At 34.6% G+C, this 20,123-nt stretch overlaps 1 protein-coding gene across 17 annotated transcripts in view; it reads left to right on the top strand.

The window, feature by feature from the left end:
- LOC104485739 (sodium channel protein type 2 subunit alpha) overlaps window positions 1-14,293 on the top strand; it is a 61,115-nt gene extending 46,822 nt beyond the window's left edge. For 11 of the 17 annotated variants that reach the window (XM_086750283.1, XM_086750281.1, XM_086750276.1 and 8 more), the window contains exons 20-26: window positions 1,604-1,726; window positions 3,684-3,965; window positions 7,127-7,180; window positions 8,427-8,564; window positions 10,283-10,387; window positions 11,501-11,771; window positions 12,679-14,293. In XM_086750283.1, the coding sequence (XP_086606409.1) occupies window positions 1,604-1,726; window positions 3,684-3,965; window positions 7,127-7,180; window positions 8,427-8,564; window positions 10,283-10,387; window positions 11,501-11,771; window positions 12,679-13,871 (2,166 nt within the window). In that variant the 3' untranslated portion in view covers window positions 13,872-14,293. Of the gene's footprint in view, window positions 1-1,603; window positions 1,727-3,683; window positions 3,966-7,126; window positions 7,185-8,426; window positions 8,565-10,282; window positions 10,388-11,500; window positions 11,772-12,678 lie in introns of all 17 variants that reach the window. The other 6 variants (XM_086750284.1, XM_086750275.1, XM_086750274.1 and 3 more) reach the window with 1 other exon arrangement.
- Window positions 14,294-20,123: the final 5,830 nt, after the last annotated feature.

Genomic DNA, 20,123 nt, shown 5'->3' with positions numbered 1-20,123 from the left:
AAATACAGAGAATTTCAGGTGTTGTTATCTCTGGAATATATTAAGGGTGGCTAAGGATAAAAAAGAACTCTCTCACAGTAGAATAATAGGGCAAATAAATGGCATTAATAACAATTATTAATGATAATGATTAATGTAATGGCAGAAACAATAATGTTATATCTTGTAAGTGAACAGACTTCAGTCACAGACTGCAGAAAATCAGTAAGATTTTCTTCTTAATATGCTTATAAATCACAGCAAGTTCCCTTACAAACGTATCTCACAGCAGTAAAATAACCCTTTCCTTTGATAAAAAGAATTATATCCTGATATGGAATCCAGTTGAGAGGTACAGTGATATGAATTCACTAAAATACTATTTTCTGTTAGATTAATTTACATAGCAACATAGCAATGAATAATTTATTTCTGTCTGCTCTCAGATTGTCTTTTTGAGACATGATCTTATAACTCTTGTGTTTGTGATTCATCTAACTGTTCTTTATAGACACAAATAACATAGGAAACCACCTTTTTATATAATGGGCAGATCCTACCACCGTTATCAGTGAACACCTATTTCTGTACAGCCAATTACTTGAAGAGCTCTCTAGAGTGAGGTACAAAAATGAACACTTGAGGGATTTTTTCAAGGACTGAAAGATGCCTAGGTTCATTTACGTGTCTACTATGCTTTTGGTGGTAGAACTGAATAAAATATAAGTAAGGTATGATATTTTCCCACTCCTGTCTCCAAAACTGCTCAAAGTAAATTAAATTATTTCACATTAACATTGTTTAAAACTCAGTTGCATTTGACAGACAAATTAATTGCTCCTTCCTGAAGTGGACTGGCTTATAATAAAAACCCAGTAACGTGAATCAGGAGCTCACTACTGTTGTAGATAGTAAAGCACTTACTGTTATACCGCTAGCATCTGTTAATATCTATCCCACAATATTTTCCTATACTTAGAAGAGGGAAAAAAATACTGAGAGAGTTGTCAGGCAAATAAGAAAGTACCACCTCTATCAACATATATTTCATAAATACCCTGGCTCTGGCTGCTATGAACTGAGCGTTTCTCTTAGAAGTAATATTTATAACACAAGCTAATTAACCACTACATTATTTAGCATATATAACTAAAGATTTTTAAATCTATAATTATAGATTTTAATAATATTGTCAGTAGTTAATAAACTATGCTAATGCATTCAGAATTTTAAATTCTTGGAATGTTGAACCTTAATGAAGTTACTGCAAGTTTGGCTATAATATAGCTAACTATAATGCTGATATAGCATACTAGCTAACTATAGTTACCATAGCATACTATAGTTAGCATATAGCTATATATACTATAATATAGCTATAATAGTGTCCAGCTATAATAGATATTTAATAGCATATATTCCTTTTTCAAACATGTGTTCGTAAGTCCTCTTGCCTTTCCAGCAAGTACGAAAATTGTGGGATTGGGCCTCCAGTGTCACTATAAGCAACAATGGTGTTCTTCCTTTTGTCACTGTTGATCTTTCTGTTGATTGAATCTGTATTATTTTTAAATAAATTGTGTGGAACAATTTTTATAATAATATTTTTTCTGTATTTTTATAGGTCTCATTGGTTAGTTTAATAGCCAATGCTTTGGGCTATTCTGAACTTGGTGCCATTAAATCGCTTCGGACATTAAGAGCTTTAAGACCTTTAAGAGCCTTGTCACGATTTGAAGGAATGAGGGTGAGATAAAATGAATGAGTCTGAATGAAAGTTTGCATACAAAAATTAATGTAGAAGTGTGACACTCATGCCTTCTGCAAAGAACTCCAGAATGGGAATGCATGCAGAAGTGCGCGAAAAAAGGCCTTCTAATGTGTCCTTATACACAAGATGTGTACAGCTTACATTTTGAGATTAGACCTTGAGCTCATTAAATTTACCTACTCACTGCTGCACAGTTGTGTTATCCCAGCCCAACCATTAAAATTTCCATTGATTTGTGGACCTACATAGAAAAGTAAAAGGACATAAGAAATTTTAGAAAAGAGAGTTGGGGGATTTTTCTCCAGTTTAGCTGGGCACTTTATTTTATAAATTTCTGTAGGTAACTTCTATTCTCTGTTAGTTTGTCAGTGGTTCAGGATGGAACAGGATTAGACGGAAAACAAAACAAAACAAAAAATAAGGTGAAGAAGCTGACAACAGTGACACACTAGAAACTAAAGCATCCCTGTGCCTCCCCATCTACCTGTCTGGATAAAAAAAAAATCCCACAATAAATGCTGTAGTATTAGGAAAAGGTGCTCTGAACAGATACCTGAAATAAGGATGGAGTTGGAAGTATAGAAGGGGAGAGATGGGAAATCATTTTCTCAGCTAGTGTCCTTTACGTCACATGAATGCATCTGCTGCCATCTTACCTTTCCTCCTACACAGCTAAATCCCTCCTGTTAAAGGAATTTATTTTCATATTCTGCCAATCTGACCAAAAATTAAAAAAAAATCCCAAATAAACTATTACAAGCTGTCCGCTGAAAAGGCAGACTATGCTATTTCCTGGAAAAACTGATGCATAAAACATTAACAAGGTAATGTCACTGAGAAACCTCCTTTTAATCTTTCACCTCAGAATACCAAGATGCTGCAATACATGTTTACAGTTTGGTCATAGGTCTTAAGTTTCCAAATAAAAAGCGTGGTTTCTGTCTGGGTTGAAGCTACTAATATTCTAGAGGTGGCTACACTAGCCAGCGTAGGGGAGTGTGTCCTGTGACACATAGCCATCACCACTTATGTTGTACATGACTTGCATTTCAAACGCATAAGTGCCTCTCTAATAAATAGGCAAAACCTCTATTGATCTTAGACTTCTTTCAGCCAAATTAGTGAATTGAAAAATACTACTATTTTCAAAAGCATAAACAAAAAACTACTTCAGTCTCTGCTGATTTGGTAGATTATTGCCTGAATATCTGCAGCTTTCTTTTGGTTAAACCACAATTATAAAAGAAAATTTTTGTTAAGGGACTTCATCTGATCTTTTACTGCCACTTGCCCACATAGCTCAACTGTATTAAATGCACCCAATCAAAAAAAACCCCTAACAGATCAGTGTAAGAGCAACTACAGTGTGCCAGGTAAATCAAAATCAAGACTTACAGCAGATTCTGTTAATAAAAACTAAATAAGATATCCTTAATTATGTTATGTTGTATGTAGATGCTAAAATACACTCGTGCCAATATATACATAAAGTTTCTGAGAATAATCATTAGTAATGATAGTTTCATATGCAGATGTTTTTATTCAGTCTTCCACATAATCATTCTTCATCTTTTTCTAGTTTATTTTCTATGTATAGATTTTTATTTGTATTGTCAGAATTTAACATTTATTTCTCTCTTTTTCTCTAGAGCACACAAATTCTAAGAATTCATCTTGCTACTAACAGGTTTTCTTTTGCTTTTTGAGTTTTTTTTTCAGACTTTTGCATTGCCTCGGTTTCCATATTATTTTATTTCTTGCTTTTTGCAATCTCATTAGTGTTTTTATTGAAACTTAAATAATGCTTCCCCCATAAATTTTAACGTAATATTTTAACTGTCCATACCATATGAATAATGTTTTAACATTTTAAAAGTATTTTTATTTTTCTGTTCATAAACTAAGTGGCTATTTTGTCTAATTTGTACACTAGGTGGTTGTAAATGCCCTTGTAGGAGCAATTCCATCCATCATGAATGTATTGCTGGTTTGTCTCATATTCTGGCTCATCTTCAGCATCATGGGAGTAAATCTGTTTGCTGGCAAATTCTATCACTGTGTCAACACCACAACTGGTGAGATGTTTGATGTCAGTGCTGTCAACAATTATACTCAGTGTGAGGAACTCATAAAAAACAATCAAAGTGCCCGATGGAAAAATGTGAAAGTAAACTTTGATAATGTAGGAGCTGGATATCTTGCTCTGCTTCAAGTAGTAAGTAAATTTATGTATTTTCTTTTTGTTCTTTTTAAAGAAGTCTAAGAAAAATGGGCAATTTAATACTGTGAAGTAGTGAAATAATTTCTTCATAGCAATGATGTATAGCTGATGCAACTCTATAGCATTGTTACCTGTAATTTTTCTCTTAATGATAATCGAGTAACTTTCCATTCCAAGGGTAGGGAATACAGTCTCATCGTGATGATAATAATGTGAAAAACCTACAAGAATTTTTTTAGTGGTGCACAATATAAACTTCAGGAATGCATTTCATGAGTCTTGCCATGGTGGACAAGGCTCAGAGGTCCCTCTAAGTATTAAAAAGGTCTCTCCCCTCCCTTATGAGCTCAGTTATCTTGTAAGACAGAAGGGCAGACAGCAGCTTAGAAAAGGGCAGGCATCCTATCTGACTGTCTGGTCTGAAGTGAGAAACTACTGCCAATGCCTCCCGTGTAATCTGTTCCTAGGTATCATTACACATCCACAGCAACATTCTTTCACAGTCAAAATCCATTAATCTAGGCACTTTTGGCACATTGAAATAATTTTTCTTTTGTCAACAGCCTGGTCAAAGTAGCATGGATTTTTCTTCATGTCTGTGCTCATGTAAGGCACCAGTTTCTAAGTTAGATGGTAAAAACGGAAATATATCAACCTGGTGTCTCAGGTGCAGATATTTATTTAATAGGGGATTGATCTTCCAGAGCTGTAAGCGGGTTTAGGGAAAGGAATCATAAATAATGTAAATTCTGAGACTGGGGCACCCAATGTTTCATGTAGCATAGAGCAAATTCTTCCTCTATTATCATAATACTTGTGTAAGAGGTTTGAAATCCTCTGAGAGAAGTAGGAGCTGCCCATGGGAAGAACATGGATAGTTACTGAAAGACAGATCCTAATTGAATATTAAGACTCATTAATCATATATCACTTTGTCTTGATGTTTGCAGATAAACAGTACTTGCTACTAAAATAAATTTATTTCCTTAAGAAATACATGAAACTACAAAGACATTGAACTGTAGATAAAATGAGAAAATGTAAAATACTATTATCACAAAAAATACTCATGATTTATAACTATCATATTCCATGAATGGTTGTTAAAGAGTCATAATATACTAAATAAATGTTAGTTACAGTATTATTCTTGTGAAGTATTAGATGTTATTTTATTGCACGGCATATTCATTCTATTAATTTCTGCTACTTATACGAAGTCTGTAAATTGTATTTCCCCTTCAAATCTTTTTCCTATGCACTGTGGTACAGAAATACCTTTGTTCCAGGTACTGAGCATACCTTTTATTTACACCAGAGGAATAAAGACCTGAGGTCTTTACAGGCTCCTTGGCTTAGAATGGAGCTTCTGATAGCTGATATCTGACCCAAAACACAAGCAAGAAAGCAAGTGGTTATGTTTAGATGATTGAGCGCTGTAGAATCACCTGTACGTCTATAACCTGACGTACAGCTTCACCGTATGAAATGATGCTAGAAATGTCATGGGATTGTTTCTGCTCTGATATCTCCAAGTTATCTAAGAATGATACACTTGTCCTTTCTGCCATGGAGCAGGTCAGTATGCCTACCTGACGTTGGTTCTCAAACTAACTACCTGGCTTACAATGTTTTGCCTCTAAAGGCAATGCGACTCTCGTGCTGAGTAGTACTGAATGATGATTCTGTGACTTCAGATCTCATTGCTACCCTTGTACTAGAGATTAAAGTGAACCATCTTATTATCAATACTCACTTGTGAAGATGTATAAGGATAATTTATCATCTTTTGAAGCTGTGTCTGAATGTCATCCATGTCACCCATCCAGACAATGTTGGTCTTTAATTACTACATCACTACTGTGGATCTTTTGTTCTTCTTTTCTTTCTTTATTTCTTTTGTTCTGATTTTTCATTATGTTCCTTTTCAAATATTCCCTTCTGGCCTTTACTTTTCCTGCAGAGATTAAGGGATCCTTGAGCATGTGTCATGTCACCTCTTCAGCTGACTGTCCACTTGTCTCCTGTATTTATTGCTCTCATCAAGCTCTGCTTCTCTTCTAATGGTGCTATGTAAAGTGCACCAAATGGCTGTCAATTGTCAACTAAGCCAGAAAGATCTATGAAGCCTGGCTTCAAGCATACTGTCTCAGTGAATTTGTATTGCACAGCAAGATTCAGGAGGACATGAACATTTGCAGAGTGCAAGCTGTACTAGCAGCTGCACCAAAGTACCAGAGACACTTCTGGCAAGCACAGATGCAAATATACTCCTTGGGGTGGTTCCTTTCCCAGATCTCCTCAGCAGAGATGCTATTTATCTGTTCACTTCACAGGCTTTTTAGCTCTTTTTTTCCTTTATTGTGAATAAACTTGGAAACGCTGGCTAATGACCAGGCAATCACATCTTCAGCTAGCATGTCACACTAACCCTTTGGTGTTCCTCAGAAAGTGGGCATTCCATGCCCATGAAAATCACCTCCTAAGAGCAATGATGACATATCTTTTTTACTCTATTCTACCTAGACAAAGTTTCTATAGGAACGCAGACCAAAGTTTTATAAAAGTTAATCACAGCTCTTTCACAGTTTATTTTTTAGTCTTCTGTAAATCTTATCCATCAAGAACCAATGTATATTTTGATTATGAATGGAGTCTATTCCTTTTAGTTACGTGGGATTAAAACATTTCTAAAAATACCATGGCAGCTTAGCTATAGCAAAAACATTCAGATGCATGTTGGTATCTATCCAGAAGTTGTATTGCTGACTCCATCAATTCATGCTGTAAACTTGATAAAATGGCTAGTCACCATGAGTGATTCTTGTAGATTCTACCTGAACATCTCCAGTATTTATATCTATCTGAGTCTATCAGTCTTAATCTTCAAAGTAAGCACCTGCACCTCTAAACACACTGTGACCTTGCTGAGACCTTCATAGCCTGATTTTTAATATTTTCTTAATACCTAAAAAATAATTTCTCAAAAAACCTAGTATTATTATGAAAAATATTTTATTATGCCTGTGTTATTAAATGTAGTTTATAAATTTAGCTATGATTTTATTAAAAGTTACATTCCAAATGCTATGATTTATTTTCCACATTATGATTTTTTAATAGGGAAGATACAAAGAACTGTTTTTTATTTCTAGGCTACTTTCAAAGGATGGATGGATATTATGTATGCTGCTGTTGATTCACGAGATGTAAGTGTAAGACTTTCAAAGATCATCTGTTGGTTATATTTTGATATATAGAATTTAAACATCTACACATACAATAACATTAGGAATTACAATAATCACCAATACATATTGTTTCCAGATACATTTAGTCTAGAAATGAACTTTCATGTAACTTCATAAATCTTAGAATTTGTAGTGAAAATAATTAATCCCTCTGTTTAGCCAAATAAGTTAAATTAACTTAACTGGACTTTTTTTTGGAAAAGCTAATGTTAATGAAAAAACAAACCAAAGAAGAGGGGTTTTAACCACTTCCTTTGGTAATCATAAGTATGAATTAATTTAACATTATATAATGTAATTATTACATACTGAATATAGCAATCTTGTTTTATAATTTGTAACTGTGCATTTCATTGTTTCTTTAGGTTGAGCACTTATGTTATCTAGGTATTTAAGTGCAATTAGATTTTAAGGTTGAAGATCATCTGTTAAGTTTTCTAGGAATTAGAATTTTATCTTAGCTGCAAAACTAAAACTATGTTTACCTTGTACAGAAAAGTGCAACACAGATGCCTGAACTAGTTCTATACAACCTAGGTTACAGTCACATTAGGGATATCCATCATCACACAGTGATACTCATCTCCCAGAGTAACATATCCTCTTTCATGAACTTCAGCATTTCTATGCTCTAGCACATTGTGTGGTAGAGGTGCAGGCATTGAGATGTGGAATCCAGAAGAATCAAGACAATAACAAAATCCTCCTTAGAAATTTGCCTCAATGGATTTCACAAAACATATACTCAGTAGAAATTTACTGAAAGCATCTGTTTTTATCTGGATGTAAGAACATCATGTAAGATCAAAAGACTTACAGGGAGATTTAGGTGATAGTAAAACTGATTGATCCTCTTCCTTGAAAATATACTGAATACAATATAAAATATTTAGATCTGTGCTGTTAAAATTTTAAGTACTAATGACTGCTCTCAGTTCCACATTGCTTCATCCTTCTATATGAGGAACTTTGTGTATACGTACATCCATAAACATATCTGTGTGCATGTTTACTTTAAAATTCCATATGAGTAATCGTTCTGCCAGCTTCCAGTTCTTCAAATATTGATTGGAATGGACACGTTAAGTAATTTTGATAACTGAGTGCAGATTATAGCTTTTCTAGTATATAGCTATTCATAAACTATATACACTATATTGCCTCTAGTATTCTTATGGGTAATAAAATTTATTATATTTTGTAGGTAGAAGATCAACCTAAGTACGAGGACAACTTGTATATGTATCTTTATTTTGTCATCTTTATCATATTTGGATCATTCTTTACCTTGAACCTTTTCATTGGTGTCATTATAGACAACTTCAACCAACAAAAAAAGAAGATAAGTATTTAAAACATTTCCATAATGGTATAAATTATTAACTATAATGAATTAATAGCTTATTTATGTAAAGCTACTAAAAATTAAAAAGTCATTTCAAGTCCTTGAATAAAAATACCTTTTTTTTAACATAATCTGTGTTAAATCTGTGGATGTAATTTTGACTTTTGCATTTCAGCATTCTGACAAGCAAAGAGGGACAAATCATGAGTTAGTTCATAGCAATTTGCAAACTGTGTAAGAGCTAAAATGAAGATACAAAAAGGAATGTGTATTATTCTTTTGCTTAGATATAATATTATCTGGTATTATGGAAGAGTTTATTTTTTAATTAACTGTAAAGAATTAAGATAATTTAATTTTCATTAATATTATAAACTGTTGACACTTAACAAAGATAAAATATGGGATTATGTTCATACAATAGATAATAGTTCTGCAAACTGATTAAACAGCGGGTTAAGAGTAAGTCCAATAGACCTCACAGGAATAGCCTTAAAGATACAAGTAAAAATGTGTACAAAAGAGTTTTCTTTTTCTAACACTTTGTGAAAAATGAGATGAACTTGTTAGACACAAATACAATTTATAATTTATTAGCAATAATGAAGCAACAGTGTAAAAGGAAGCATTTTTTTTCTGTATATATTTGACATACAAGTATATTTAAAATAATGATATTGATAATGCATATAGTTTTATTTAAAATAACTTTTAAAAACTAAAACTACAAATAATAACTTTTAAAATATTTTGAAGCTTCATAATTCTTAGCCTTCAACAGCCAAAAAGAACTACAGCCTCAGGTTCATCCTAAATCTTTGTCTGCTGTGAAAAAGCTGTTTCATATGATTTAGTTTTATCTGATCGCCAAATAAAAATCACCAAACAGAATCTATGATAAAAGTCAACTGTGAACTACATAAATTTTTCCTTGAGAAAATATTCTTTAGCTTCTTAAAAGAGCTATAAATACATCTGGGGCTACTTCCTCAGTTTCTATCAATTACATCACATTTTGGGCTTCGATATTCAGTTTAGCTGAAAGTCATTCTATTGTGTTTCCATCTGACTTAGTTCAGACTCATCAAAAAGCACAATTTACTTTATACCCAAATTCAGCCAGTTGGTTGCACATCTGCAAACAAAGGCTAAATTGAGTTAGTCAAGGTTCCACTGGTGTTTTAATTAATAATTTGCTATGGCAAGATTTGGATTACTTCTCTTAAGTTTATATAAAAGGGTGGGTTTTTTTGCTGTCATTAAAACCCTCAGATTAGACCCAAATACTCTCCCTTGACACAACTTGTGCCTCAAAGTTACCCCACTTTTAGACCTGGCTAGCTGTAATCCTAAAAGTCTATCTAGAATTTAGGACATGTAAAGCACCAGTCAGGCTCCTATGCACTAAACATATCCTAATCAGCAAGTTATTTAACAGCATCAGTATCCTAAGAACCAGTTTAGCTATGTCAGCAAAAGTGAGCATGAAGACAATGGAAAAACTCAACCATCAGTCTGTCAAGGCACCAGTAAGGGGTTTTTTTTGTGTGTGTTAGGAATGCATATGGACATCCACACTCTAAATACCTGAAAAAAATAACTTTTTGTAATATAAATCAAATATAAATGTAATATTATATTACAGAGAGGCATACTGTAGTTAAATGTTGTATGTGTTGACATGATAGTAATTAGTTTTGATATTGTTTCTTTACTTTGGGGGTCAGGATATATTTATGACAGAAGAACAGAAGAAATATTACAATGCAATGAAAAAACTGGGATCCAAAAAGCCACAGAAACCTATCCCGAGACCAGTGGTAAGAGTGATTTCATTTGAATACCCCTAATATTAAATACTTAAGTAGGAGTATGATTTTAGCCAAAAAAAAAAAGAAGGTTATATGTCTGGAAAAAAAAAATTCCATTTATTTTATTGTAAAGGTAGAATTTGTCCCCCCCTTTTTTTTTAATTCAGGGGACTAGATTGTTCATGTTTCACTTAAAAACATACAGTCTGAACTATGAGCTGTAGGATTCAATAAGATTAATGTGATAAATTTCATAATTCCCTGCCTAAGTCCTAGAAAAGTAGAGCTGATTAGATCACTTATTGGTTCTTGTTACCCATGAATTAATTTTTCTGTAATTCATTTTCTGTTTTTTCTCCTGCCAGACAATTTGTAGGAAATGGGGATGCACTGGCCCTTGCAGAAGACAGAAGGGGGCAGTGATCACATAATGTGAAAGAGAAAGACAGATGCAAATCATCTTACAGAATAAAATAATGCCCTATGAGGCAAAGTATAAACTAGGATAAATTTGTCTCTAAGATAAGAAAATACTCGGTAATTTACTGAACTCCCACAGTGTTTGGAAAAAATAAAATACTTGTTACACCTTATGCACCAAGTGGTTTAAAATAGCCTTTCTAAGGAGACACATGGCAATAAACATTTAGTTAAGTATTAAAGGAAAAGTAGGATATTGCAGTCATGCTGTGTTTGAGACATGTAACTTCAGCGGTCCAATGACCTCACCAAGCACCATTTGTTTAAGGAAGAGAGAGACATCTCCGGGGGTTAGTATTCTAAAACCAGCTAAGAATAAAGACAAGAAAATGAGTTTCTGTTTGGCTGGTACTCTTGCTGGGTATCAAGTTACACCACCTTTTTTACACCAATAATATCAACTGACAATGTTATTACTATTATTGCATTGTTTCCCTTCTCATCCCTTCAGCTGACAGTGGTAAACTTCTTGATCCGCTCTAAGAGGATGAGACACAAAGCAGCATGGGTTTGCTATATATTAACACATGTATTGTGAATGGGTCTTGCTCTGCACTCCTAAATCTTGCGGGGACTTGCCTTCCCATTTGTAAAGATAAATATTTTCAGAGTATAAACTGTATTCCATTTTTGTTTTTGCAGAACAAATTCCAAGGCATGGTCTTTGATTTTGTAACCAAACAAGTATTTGACATCAGCATCATGATACTCATCTGTCTTAACATGGTCACAATGATGGTAGAAACAGATGACCAGAGTAAAGAAATGGAAACAATTTTATCTAGGATTAACCTTGTGTTCATTATCCTTTTCACTGGAGAATGTGTCCTGAAACTGATTTCACTTCGCCATTACTACTTCACTATAGGCTGGAATATTTTTGATTTTGTGGTTGTGATTCTCTCCATAGTAGGTAAGAACAATTCCCTTCCAAGAATGAACTAGTGGAAGGAAAAGGGAACATTTGTTTCAAGAATGCTATCATACTGAATAGGAATTTTTCTGTTTCCTATATGACTTACAGGTTGATTCAGATCTTCATACTTTATTGAATACAATATATGAAATGTTGCATATAAGATTCCTCTCTCTCCCATGAGATTCCACATCAAGAGACATAAAGGAACTTTGGCACATTAGATTATCACATAGAAATATAAGGGGAATGTTTAGTGATATATGCAAACTAAACACAAATTTGCTTCCAGTACTAAAACTGAAAAGTATGTGAAGGCAGTGAAATTTTTAATTGCTTTTGCTAACTAAAGTCTTGGTGAAGATTTAGATTTTTGTCAACTAAAAGCTAATGACTCTCCAAGGTGCAAATTAGTTGTGTGAAAAAATTAACTCTTAAAGAGTGACACACCGTCAGAGGCCGTGCTGATACAGTGTAGATCCTCAGGTAAAAAAAAAAATCACTAATTTGCAGAAATTAAGCCAATATAGTCCTTCATAAAAGGCAGTGGTAATAGGTTCAGCTTCAAGAACTAATTATATCTAAGACAGAAACTTCTTCTTCCAGGCTGTTTTAGGTATAACTGAAAGCTTAGACAGACACTAGCTACCTTGTGACAAGCAGTCTTCTTTCTTTTACTTATTTTTCCCTTCTCCTAGACAGCATTTCAACATAAGGAAGGTGCTTTCACCTTAATAACAGTTTTCAATAAAATGTAATAACTAACTTGTATGATGTTTTGCTGTAACATAGACTCGCTATAGTGGTTGTTTTGAAGACACAATAGATAAATACATCCTTCTACAGGTAATGCATTAATAAATTTAAAATGATATTTTAAATATTCACTTTCTTTTTTTTCTAGGTATGTTCTTAGCTGAGATGATAGAGAAATATTTTGTGTCCCCCACACTATTCAGAGTCATTCGACTCGCCAGAATCGGTCGCATCCTGCGTCTCATTAAAGGCGCTAAGGGAATCCGCACTCTGCTTTTTGCTTTGATGATGTCTCTTCCCGCTTTGTTCAACATTGGTCTGCTGCTGTTCCTGGTCATGTTTATCTATGCGATATTTGGCATGTCCAACTTTGCCTATGTTAAGAGGGAAGTTGGGATTGATGACATGTTCAACTTTGAAACCTTTGGCAACAGCATGATCTGCCTATTTCAAATTACCACATCTGCTGGCTGGGATGGTTTGCTAGCCCCGATTCTTAACAGTGGGGAGCCAGACTGTGACCCCCATAAAGATCATCCGGGGAGCTCTGTGAAAGGTGACTGCGGCAACCCTTCCGTTGGGATTTTCTTCTTTGTCAGCTACATTATCATATCGTTTCTGGTAGTGGTGAACATGTACATTGCTGTGATTTTGGAGAATTTCAGTGTTGCTACTGAAGAAAGCGCTGAACCCTTGAGCGAGGATGATTTTGAGATGTTCTATGAAGTCTGGGAGAAGTTTGATCCCGACGCAACACAATTCATAGAATACAGTAAGCTATCAGATTTTGCAGCTTCATTAGATCCTCCTCTTCTTATAGCAAAACCAAACAAAGTCCAGCTAATAGCAATGGATCTGCCCATGGTAAGCGGTGACAGAATTCACTGCCTTGACATCTTGTTTGCTTTCACAAAGCGTGTTTTGGGGGAAAGTGGGGAGATGGATGCCCTCAGAATACAGATGGAAGATCGGTTTATGGCAGCCAATCCTTCTAAAGTCTCCTATGAACCAATTACAACCACGTTAAAACGGAAACAGGAGGAGGTATCTGCTGTCATTATTCAGCGTGCTTTCAGATGTCACCTTTTAAGGCAAAAGGTTAAAAAGGTGTCTAGTATATATAACAGAAATAAAAACAAAGAAGGAGATGGACCAGTTATAAAAGAGATAATTATAGATAAACTAAATGGGAATTCCACTCCAGAAAAAACAGATGAGAGTTCCTCTACAACTTCCCCACCTTCTTATGATAGTGTAACAAAGCCAGACAAGGAAAAATATGAAAAAGATAAAGCAGAAAAGAACTGCAAAGGTAAAGATGTCAGGGAAAATAAAAAATAAAGATCTAAGAATTATGCTTGTGGGACAACTTGTTTACAGTCTTTGGGAATGAAGCATCAACTGGACTCCTGCAGGAGATTTATGCCAAACTGACAGTTTTTACACATATATGTGTGTGTGTGTGTGCGCGTGTGTGTGCATATATATACATTATATATATATTTAAGGTCAGTGCCTATAACAAAACAGTGAACCTTCATCATCAAACTGTGACTCTGTGAATCAGGGTAACAAACTTGACAAGAGGTTACTGTTTTCACTACAGCTGACACTGCTAAGAATGAAGGAAAAAGTTGCTCCACAGAGAACACGGAGTTTGAAATGAGCGCAAAGCGATACTTTTTTCTGTTTCACATACTGCAAAACATGTAGAACAGTAATACTCTTCACTGTTCGTAATGCAACTGCCACATTTGTCATATTTTTACAAAATCAGTATTAGTCTATTTATCATTTTTTAATTCACAAGTTGTTTACTATTACATGTGACTATTTTTATAATAGGTTTTATGTTGGGGAAAGAGGTATGAGGACCAGGTGTTCTACTCTCGGATTCTCTATAATGTACAGATGGAAGTGATTTGCAGAGGCATGCTGCACTTGCCAGTCATGCATAAATAAAAATATGACATTGCAGAAAGCTAAAGATTTTAAGAACTTCCATGTTTCAGGGTTGCTCTTAAATCTGAGGTGTTCTAACTACTTGTATGGCTGCATCCAGATTATGTGCAGCCAGATTAATGTGCCTGGAAAGTCTCCTCTAATTTACAGGAATCTGCAATGATTTATTTTTATATAAATCATTAAACATGAACAAGTTCTTGTTTTTGTTAAAATATTCACAGCTTAAAAAATATTGCGTGGTTTCTACACTGGAAAAATAGCTTCACCAAAATATACCTGGTAGTTCTTTTGTTTTCTTTCTTTTTTTTTAAACAGCTCAAATTTTTTTTTCTTAGATTGTTTTTTAATTACTGTCTTCTCTCATTATGGCCAACATCCAATGAGTCAATAAAGTACCCTTTTCCATGTAAATATTAACGGTATACTGTCATGCATATTTAAGCATAGAACTAAACGGCTTTGCCACACTGAATTGCATTGGATATGTACCACAGTATGGGTAATTTGCAAAAGCTCAACAGGACATGTTGTACTTTGTGTCATTATAGATAGTTTGGAGAGTGTCACTGATGCATGTCAATGGTTTTGCTGCTGTATCTCGCTCCTTCCACTGTCCACAGTCTCCACTATAGGAAGCCATGTGTCAGTGGTGAAGTGAATCAAATTGTCCAACCAGACCTCATTCTTTCAAATCATTAAGCAATAGTTTGCAGCTATTTATGAGCTTCTTTAGTTTTGCATTTTAAATTTGAAGTGGCTACTATATGGTGTAGAATCAGACTGTACAGGCCATATTGCAAACTGTTTAACCTGTTGAAAATGTGGTTAGCATATATAAATAATGTAAAGAAATACCATCTGGCAACAGTTTTGTATATAAGAAAAGTGTCTTCAAGTTTAGATCACTGTTTCTTATATTTCTTTCCTCATTCACTTGGCTTACTTTCTAACCATGTTAATTTCAAACTGGCATCATCACACTATGAGGAAAAAAAAAAATTGAGTATTTGTAGACTATCTTGTTTTAATATTATATTTGCATATATTTCAATGTGAAGTAAATTGTGTAAATCTGGAACCCAGCTTGTTTCCAAATAGTTATATCTGGTAACAGGACATAGCAAGGAAAGTATTAGGAGAATGTGTGAATTTCTAGCACTGTTTGCATCAGAAGTTCCAAGATAGTCTCATTGTTCATGAAATCCTTGCTATCTTGCAGTGTCTGTTTACATAGCCTATTCTTATTCTTTTTGAATCATGCTGCACTAGACTTGTACAAATAGGACCCACAATATTTCCCAAGAACAAAATGGCACATTTGTATGATCAAGGACATCAGGACATTCTGTGTTTCATACACAAGCTAACATTAAACGTAGAATCTTTCTTTTACAAATGCTTTTAACTTGTAATGTGTTGGTGAAATGCATGCAGGAAATTGTTATTATCATAAACAACATAAACAATATTACAAATGAGCCAAAAAATAAAGATTTCATTTTTTATTGTATTTATTTTTCTTTGTCTCTGTCCTTCTGTTGGTTAAAAAGAGATAAAAACTGGCTTTGGTACTAATAAAGAATGTTTTCTTTATCACTAGAGTTAAATACCTTATTATTCACATTTTAATTTTTTAAGTGTAAAACAATTAAAAAAAAAAAACAAATCTGAGAACTTTGACCACACCCCGTGGATTTCTACTTATTTGTCACCAGTATACTGCCTGGGGATAACACAGGACACCTACATATTCTGCCCCAACAGCCTTTCTGTCAATCGTCAAGAGCCCTTCTGAACCACAAAGGCACTGCTCAGTATCTAAGGTATTGTTTTAGTTTGCCACATTGCTGCTACCAAAGCTGCCCATGCTTTATGAATCTTAAATACGCAAACAAACTGTCCAACAAAGTTCCTCTGTTTAGTCCTGTATAATATTCAGCCAAAGGGCTCATTGCAAACAGACAGTTGTTTTTAATCGTGCAGTGATTCTTTTTATTCCAGTAATTCTCAAACGTAATAAATACCATTTCACTTGATCTCACAGGAAAGGGACCCCACTGAAACTCAGCTGTGTTGTGTTCCTAGTCATAATATCCAGATGTTACACAGTAACTTTTGACTTACAATGGATGTCTTCATGAAGTTCAAGGGCAGAAAGATATATTACATTGAAATACAATATTATCTTACTGAATTTATAGTATTATATTCCAAAATTAGCTGTAAACAGATTATTCCTGGAGTTTGTTCACTGGCATGTTTTCAGTGTTTTCTTCATCTGTGGATATTACGCCCTATTAGCCATATCTTGGCCAAATATTAAACTGCTTGGGTAGCCATGAAATAATTGATGGAATATTGTAACACTAAAATTATTAAAATCTCTAATATGATGAACATCAGCAATTACTACAGCAAAGCCTCTGAGGAGGTTTACCATGCAATAGGGAAGCTGTATTTGCTTACAGAAATGGCTTTACCTACACCAGAAAAAGCACGTTACCAAGAACACATGGAATTGTCTAGCCTGCTCATACCATTAGCTCCTGGAGCTGATCCCTGGCGCTCTTAGAATACAAGGTTAAAGCCCGAGACATTGCCTTCCACAGTTGTGTGGGCATCCTTACAAGTACTTGGACTCTAGGCTCGAATTAGAGAATCCTCTAATCACAATGTGTTAATGTCAATATGTAAATCCTTGAAGTCAAAGTTTTGTACATTATTTATTCCACCACTCCTTCACATCAAACAATTGCGTGTTACTCATACCCATTCATATTACCTGTTCAAAACAGCACCTGAAATCTGCAGAACTTCTGCTCTGTGAACTGGTTGGCAAGTGTTCTTACAAGGAATGACAATTCATCATTCATTTTCAGGAACCTGGAGTCACTTACAGTACTCTGTAAAAGTAAGATTACTGTACCTAAATTCATTAGCAAGCACTGTATGTGGAAAAACACTGAAAATGCTTTGATTCTGGACCAGCAGGAATAGCTGAGTGTCTTGGTTTAACCTGGGCTGGAAATAGGCTCACTGCTTTGAGGGCACATACGTTCTCCTAATTACCCTTTGCTGCTTCTGTGAACTTCCTCTTCCCTTCTACCTATTACTTTTTTCCACACAAATCAGCAGAGCTTGTATAATTTAAATCTCACATTACACATTTCTCTCATATGCTTCCAGAGCATTCAAACAGAAATGTCACTTGAAAGAACCCCCTACGTGCTACTAGGCAAGCCAGTGGTGATGGTTATCCCAGTCAAGCATAGCTTTATATTCCTACCACATTGTGCTTGTAGTCCCGCTTCACAGTTTCCAGTCAGCAAAGAAGTATTCCTTATTGGCTAGTAAAATCCTTGTTGTATGATTACGCTGATCCATGTTCCATGAACAGGTGAGTTTTCAATGTGTTCAACCACAGACAAAATGCCTTCCACTATGTATTAAAACTCTTATCTGTCACCTATTGCTAAAATGAGAGTATTAGTAATGCTAACAGTAGAGCTAGGTCACTCTCGTTGTATAAGTTCATTACTTGCTGCTTTTATTTAATGAGTTTTCAGATTAAAAATTTTCCACATGGATGCCCAGAAAGGAGACATATTCTTTTTCAGTACATTGCAAATTAATTCATAGGGCAGCATAGCTTAATGCTGTTCCCAAGCAAGTGTTCCCAGAAGTCCTAGTGCCTCACATGAGCTAATGCAGCAGTGCTAACATGTGCAGAGTCATAAAAGAGTAATGAGCTTGCAGAATTAACTGAAGCTAATTCAGCACTGAAGCAATATTACCAAATGAGGAAAGCTCAGTGTGTGATGGCAAAAAAAACCCTATTTCCTCCAAGAAGGAGCAGATTGGCCACAATAATGATAAGTGGGACTGCCACCATAACAAGTTAGGATCTCCTGTAGTAAAACGTATTTACTGTGAAATTCATTAATCCGTTAAATGAAATTGTGAGTACTCCTTACTACTTAGTCCATTATGAACTGCATAGTGAACTTTATTGAAAAAACATCATTTAGAAGGTAAAATTATTACTCATCTCCAGTATATGACTTATATGTTACATCATTATTATTGCTACATGAATTTTTACAATTGTGTGAATATTTTTACACTGAAAAGCTTAACTCTCTTGAAGTACCATTTGTTGTGATTTTTATGTTCATCTCTCTAGTTCTTTATCTAAATAGATACATTTTAAAAAAAAAAACATAACAAAATCTGAGCAGGAAAAAGATCACTGAACTAACAACAAAATCTTATAAATAAGTTTTCATTATTTTCTATTTGTTGCCTGTTTGAAGAACGTTTGGTTTTCCAGACAGAGATAAGATCCAGAAAAGAGAAATAACACTATGTGACTGAGGCTGAAAACTGTAGAAATATTTCATTACAAATAGAGAAAGCAAATAGCAACCACAGTTCATTAATCATTTGTTCAAATTACTGAGCTAGTCACAATGGATGTTTTCTAAAAGATCATGATTAGTTCATGTACAATTTAATAACAAGACAGGATAAGGTAAAGGGGATAGTGGAGAGCTGCGATCTGTTTCCACCAACCACCACAGAGCAGCGACGTGCTTTGTCTCTGTAATGCAATGCATACTCTCCACCACTTTACAAATTAAATACTTCACCCTCATAGAAGAAAACACACTGCAACATAAGCCCCAGCCAAGCTAAGAAAATAAATTGTACTGCAGTAGCCTAAGTAAACTGAAGCCAATTACCATCTCTCATGGGAGAAGACAAATCACATGTATCTCTGCAGCAAGTGCTACGTTTGATGCATATAAGAAAAGACGTATCATGAACAATTTATAGCAGTAAAGCAGGCATCCGTTCCCAAGCATTCTACACTTCAAGTACATTTCCTGTATAATAAAAGCCATTTAATGTTTTTTTCTCATAACCTACATTAAAGGGTAAGGGGGAAAATGGTATCAGTTCTAACAGCTATTCTTCATTCTTATACGAAACATACATAAAAATACAAAAAGCATTTACCAGACCTTAGATGAAATTCCTGGGTTTTGGGGTTTTTTTTTTTGTTTTTTGTTTTTTGTTTTTTTTTTATAAAACTGCAAGACATTCATGAGAATTTCAGTATCAGAGGGTTATTTACTCTTTATTCTAAAACCCTTATAGCTTGTACATGGATCACAAACACTCTGCCCTACCAGTCTCCTAATGTAGAAATGGTGGGTTTGCTTTCAGAAGGCACAGCCCCAGGTATGCGCTCACAGCAGGGCACAAGCAAAGCACAGTCTTAATGAGTGAAATCGGCCGTCCTAAATCAAAGTGGGTCATGCCGTTTTCTCCCTCAGTCTAATGCAGTGATATCAGATCCAGCAAACCAAAAGAAGCAGCCTAATAACATGCCATATAATAGCAGCTAGATTCAATGCAGGTTTTTTAATTGTGTCATACAAACACTGTAAGTGGTTGTATTATGAGTTTCTTTCCCAGAGAAACTGGAACTGATTGACTGAGTTCAACAGCCACAAAAATTTACACTTCTTCACATTTTTTCTCTTGTTGCTGTTACGGGGGATGACAGTGATGGGTCTAATTTTACGTCTCTGCAGAAAGCTCAGTTCTGGTATACACTTCAGA

This window comes from Chlamydotis macqueenii, chromosome 6 (genome assembly GCF_036417535.1).
Source record: "Chlamydotis macqueenii isolate bChlMac1 chromosome 6, bChlMac1.mat, whole genome shotgun sequence".
NCBI lineage: Eukaryota > Metazoa > Chordata > Aves > Otidiformes > Otididae > Chlamydotis > Chlamydotis macqueenii.
This window is presented reverse-complemented; position numbering and strand designations above follow the sequence as displayed.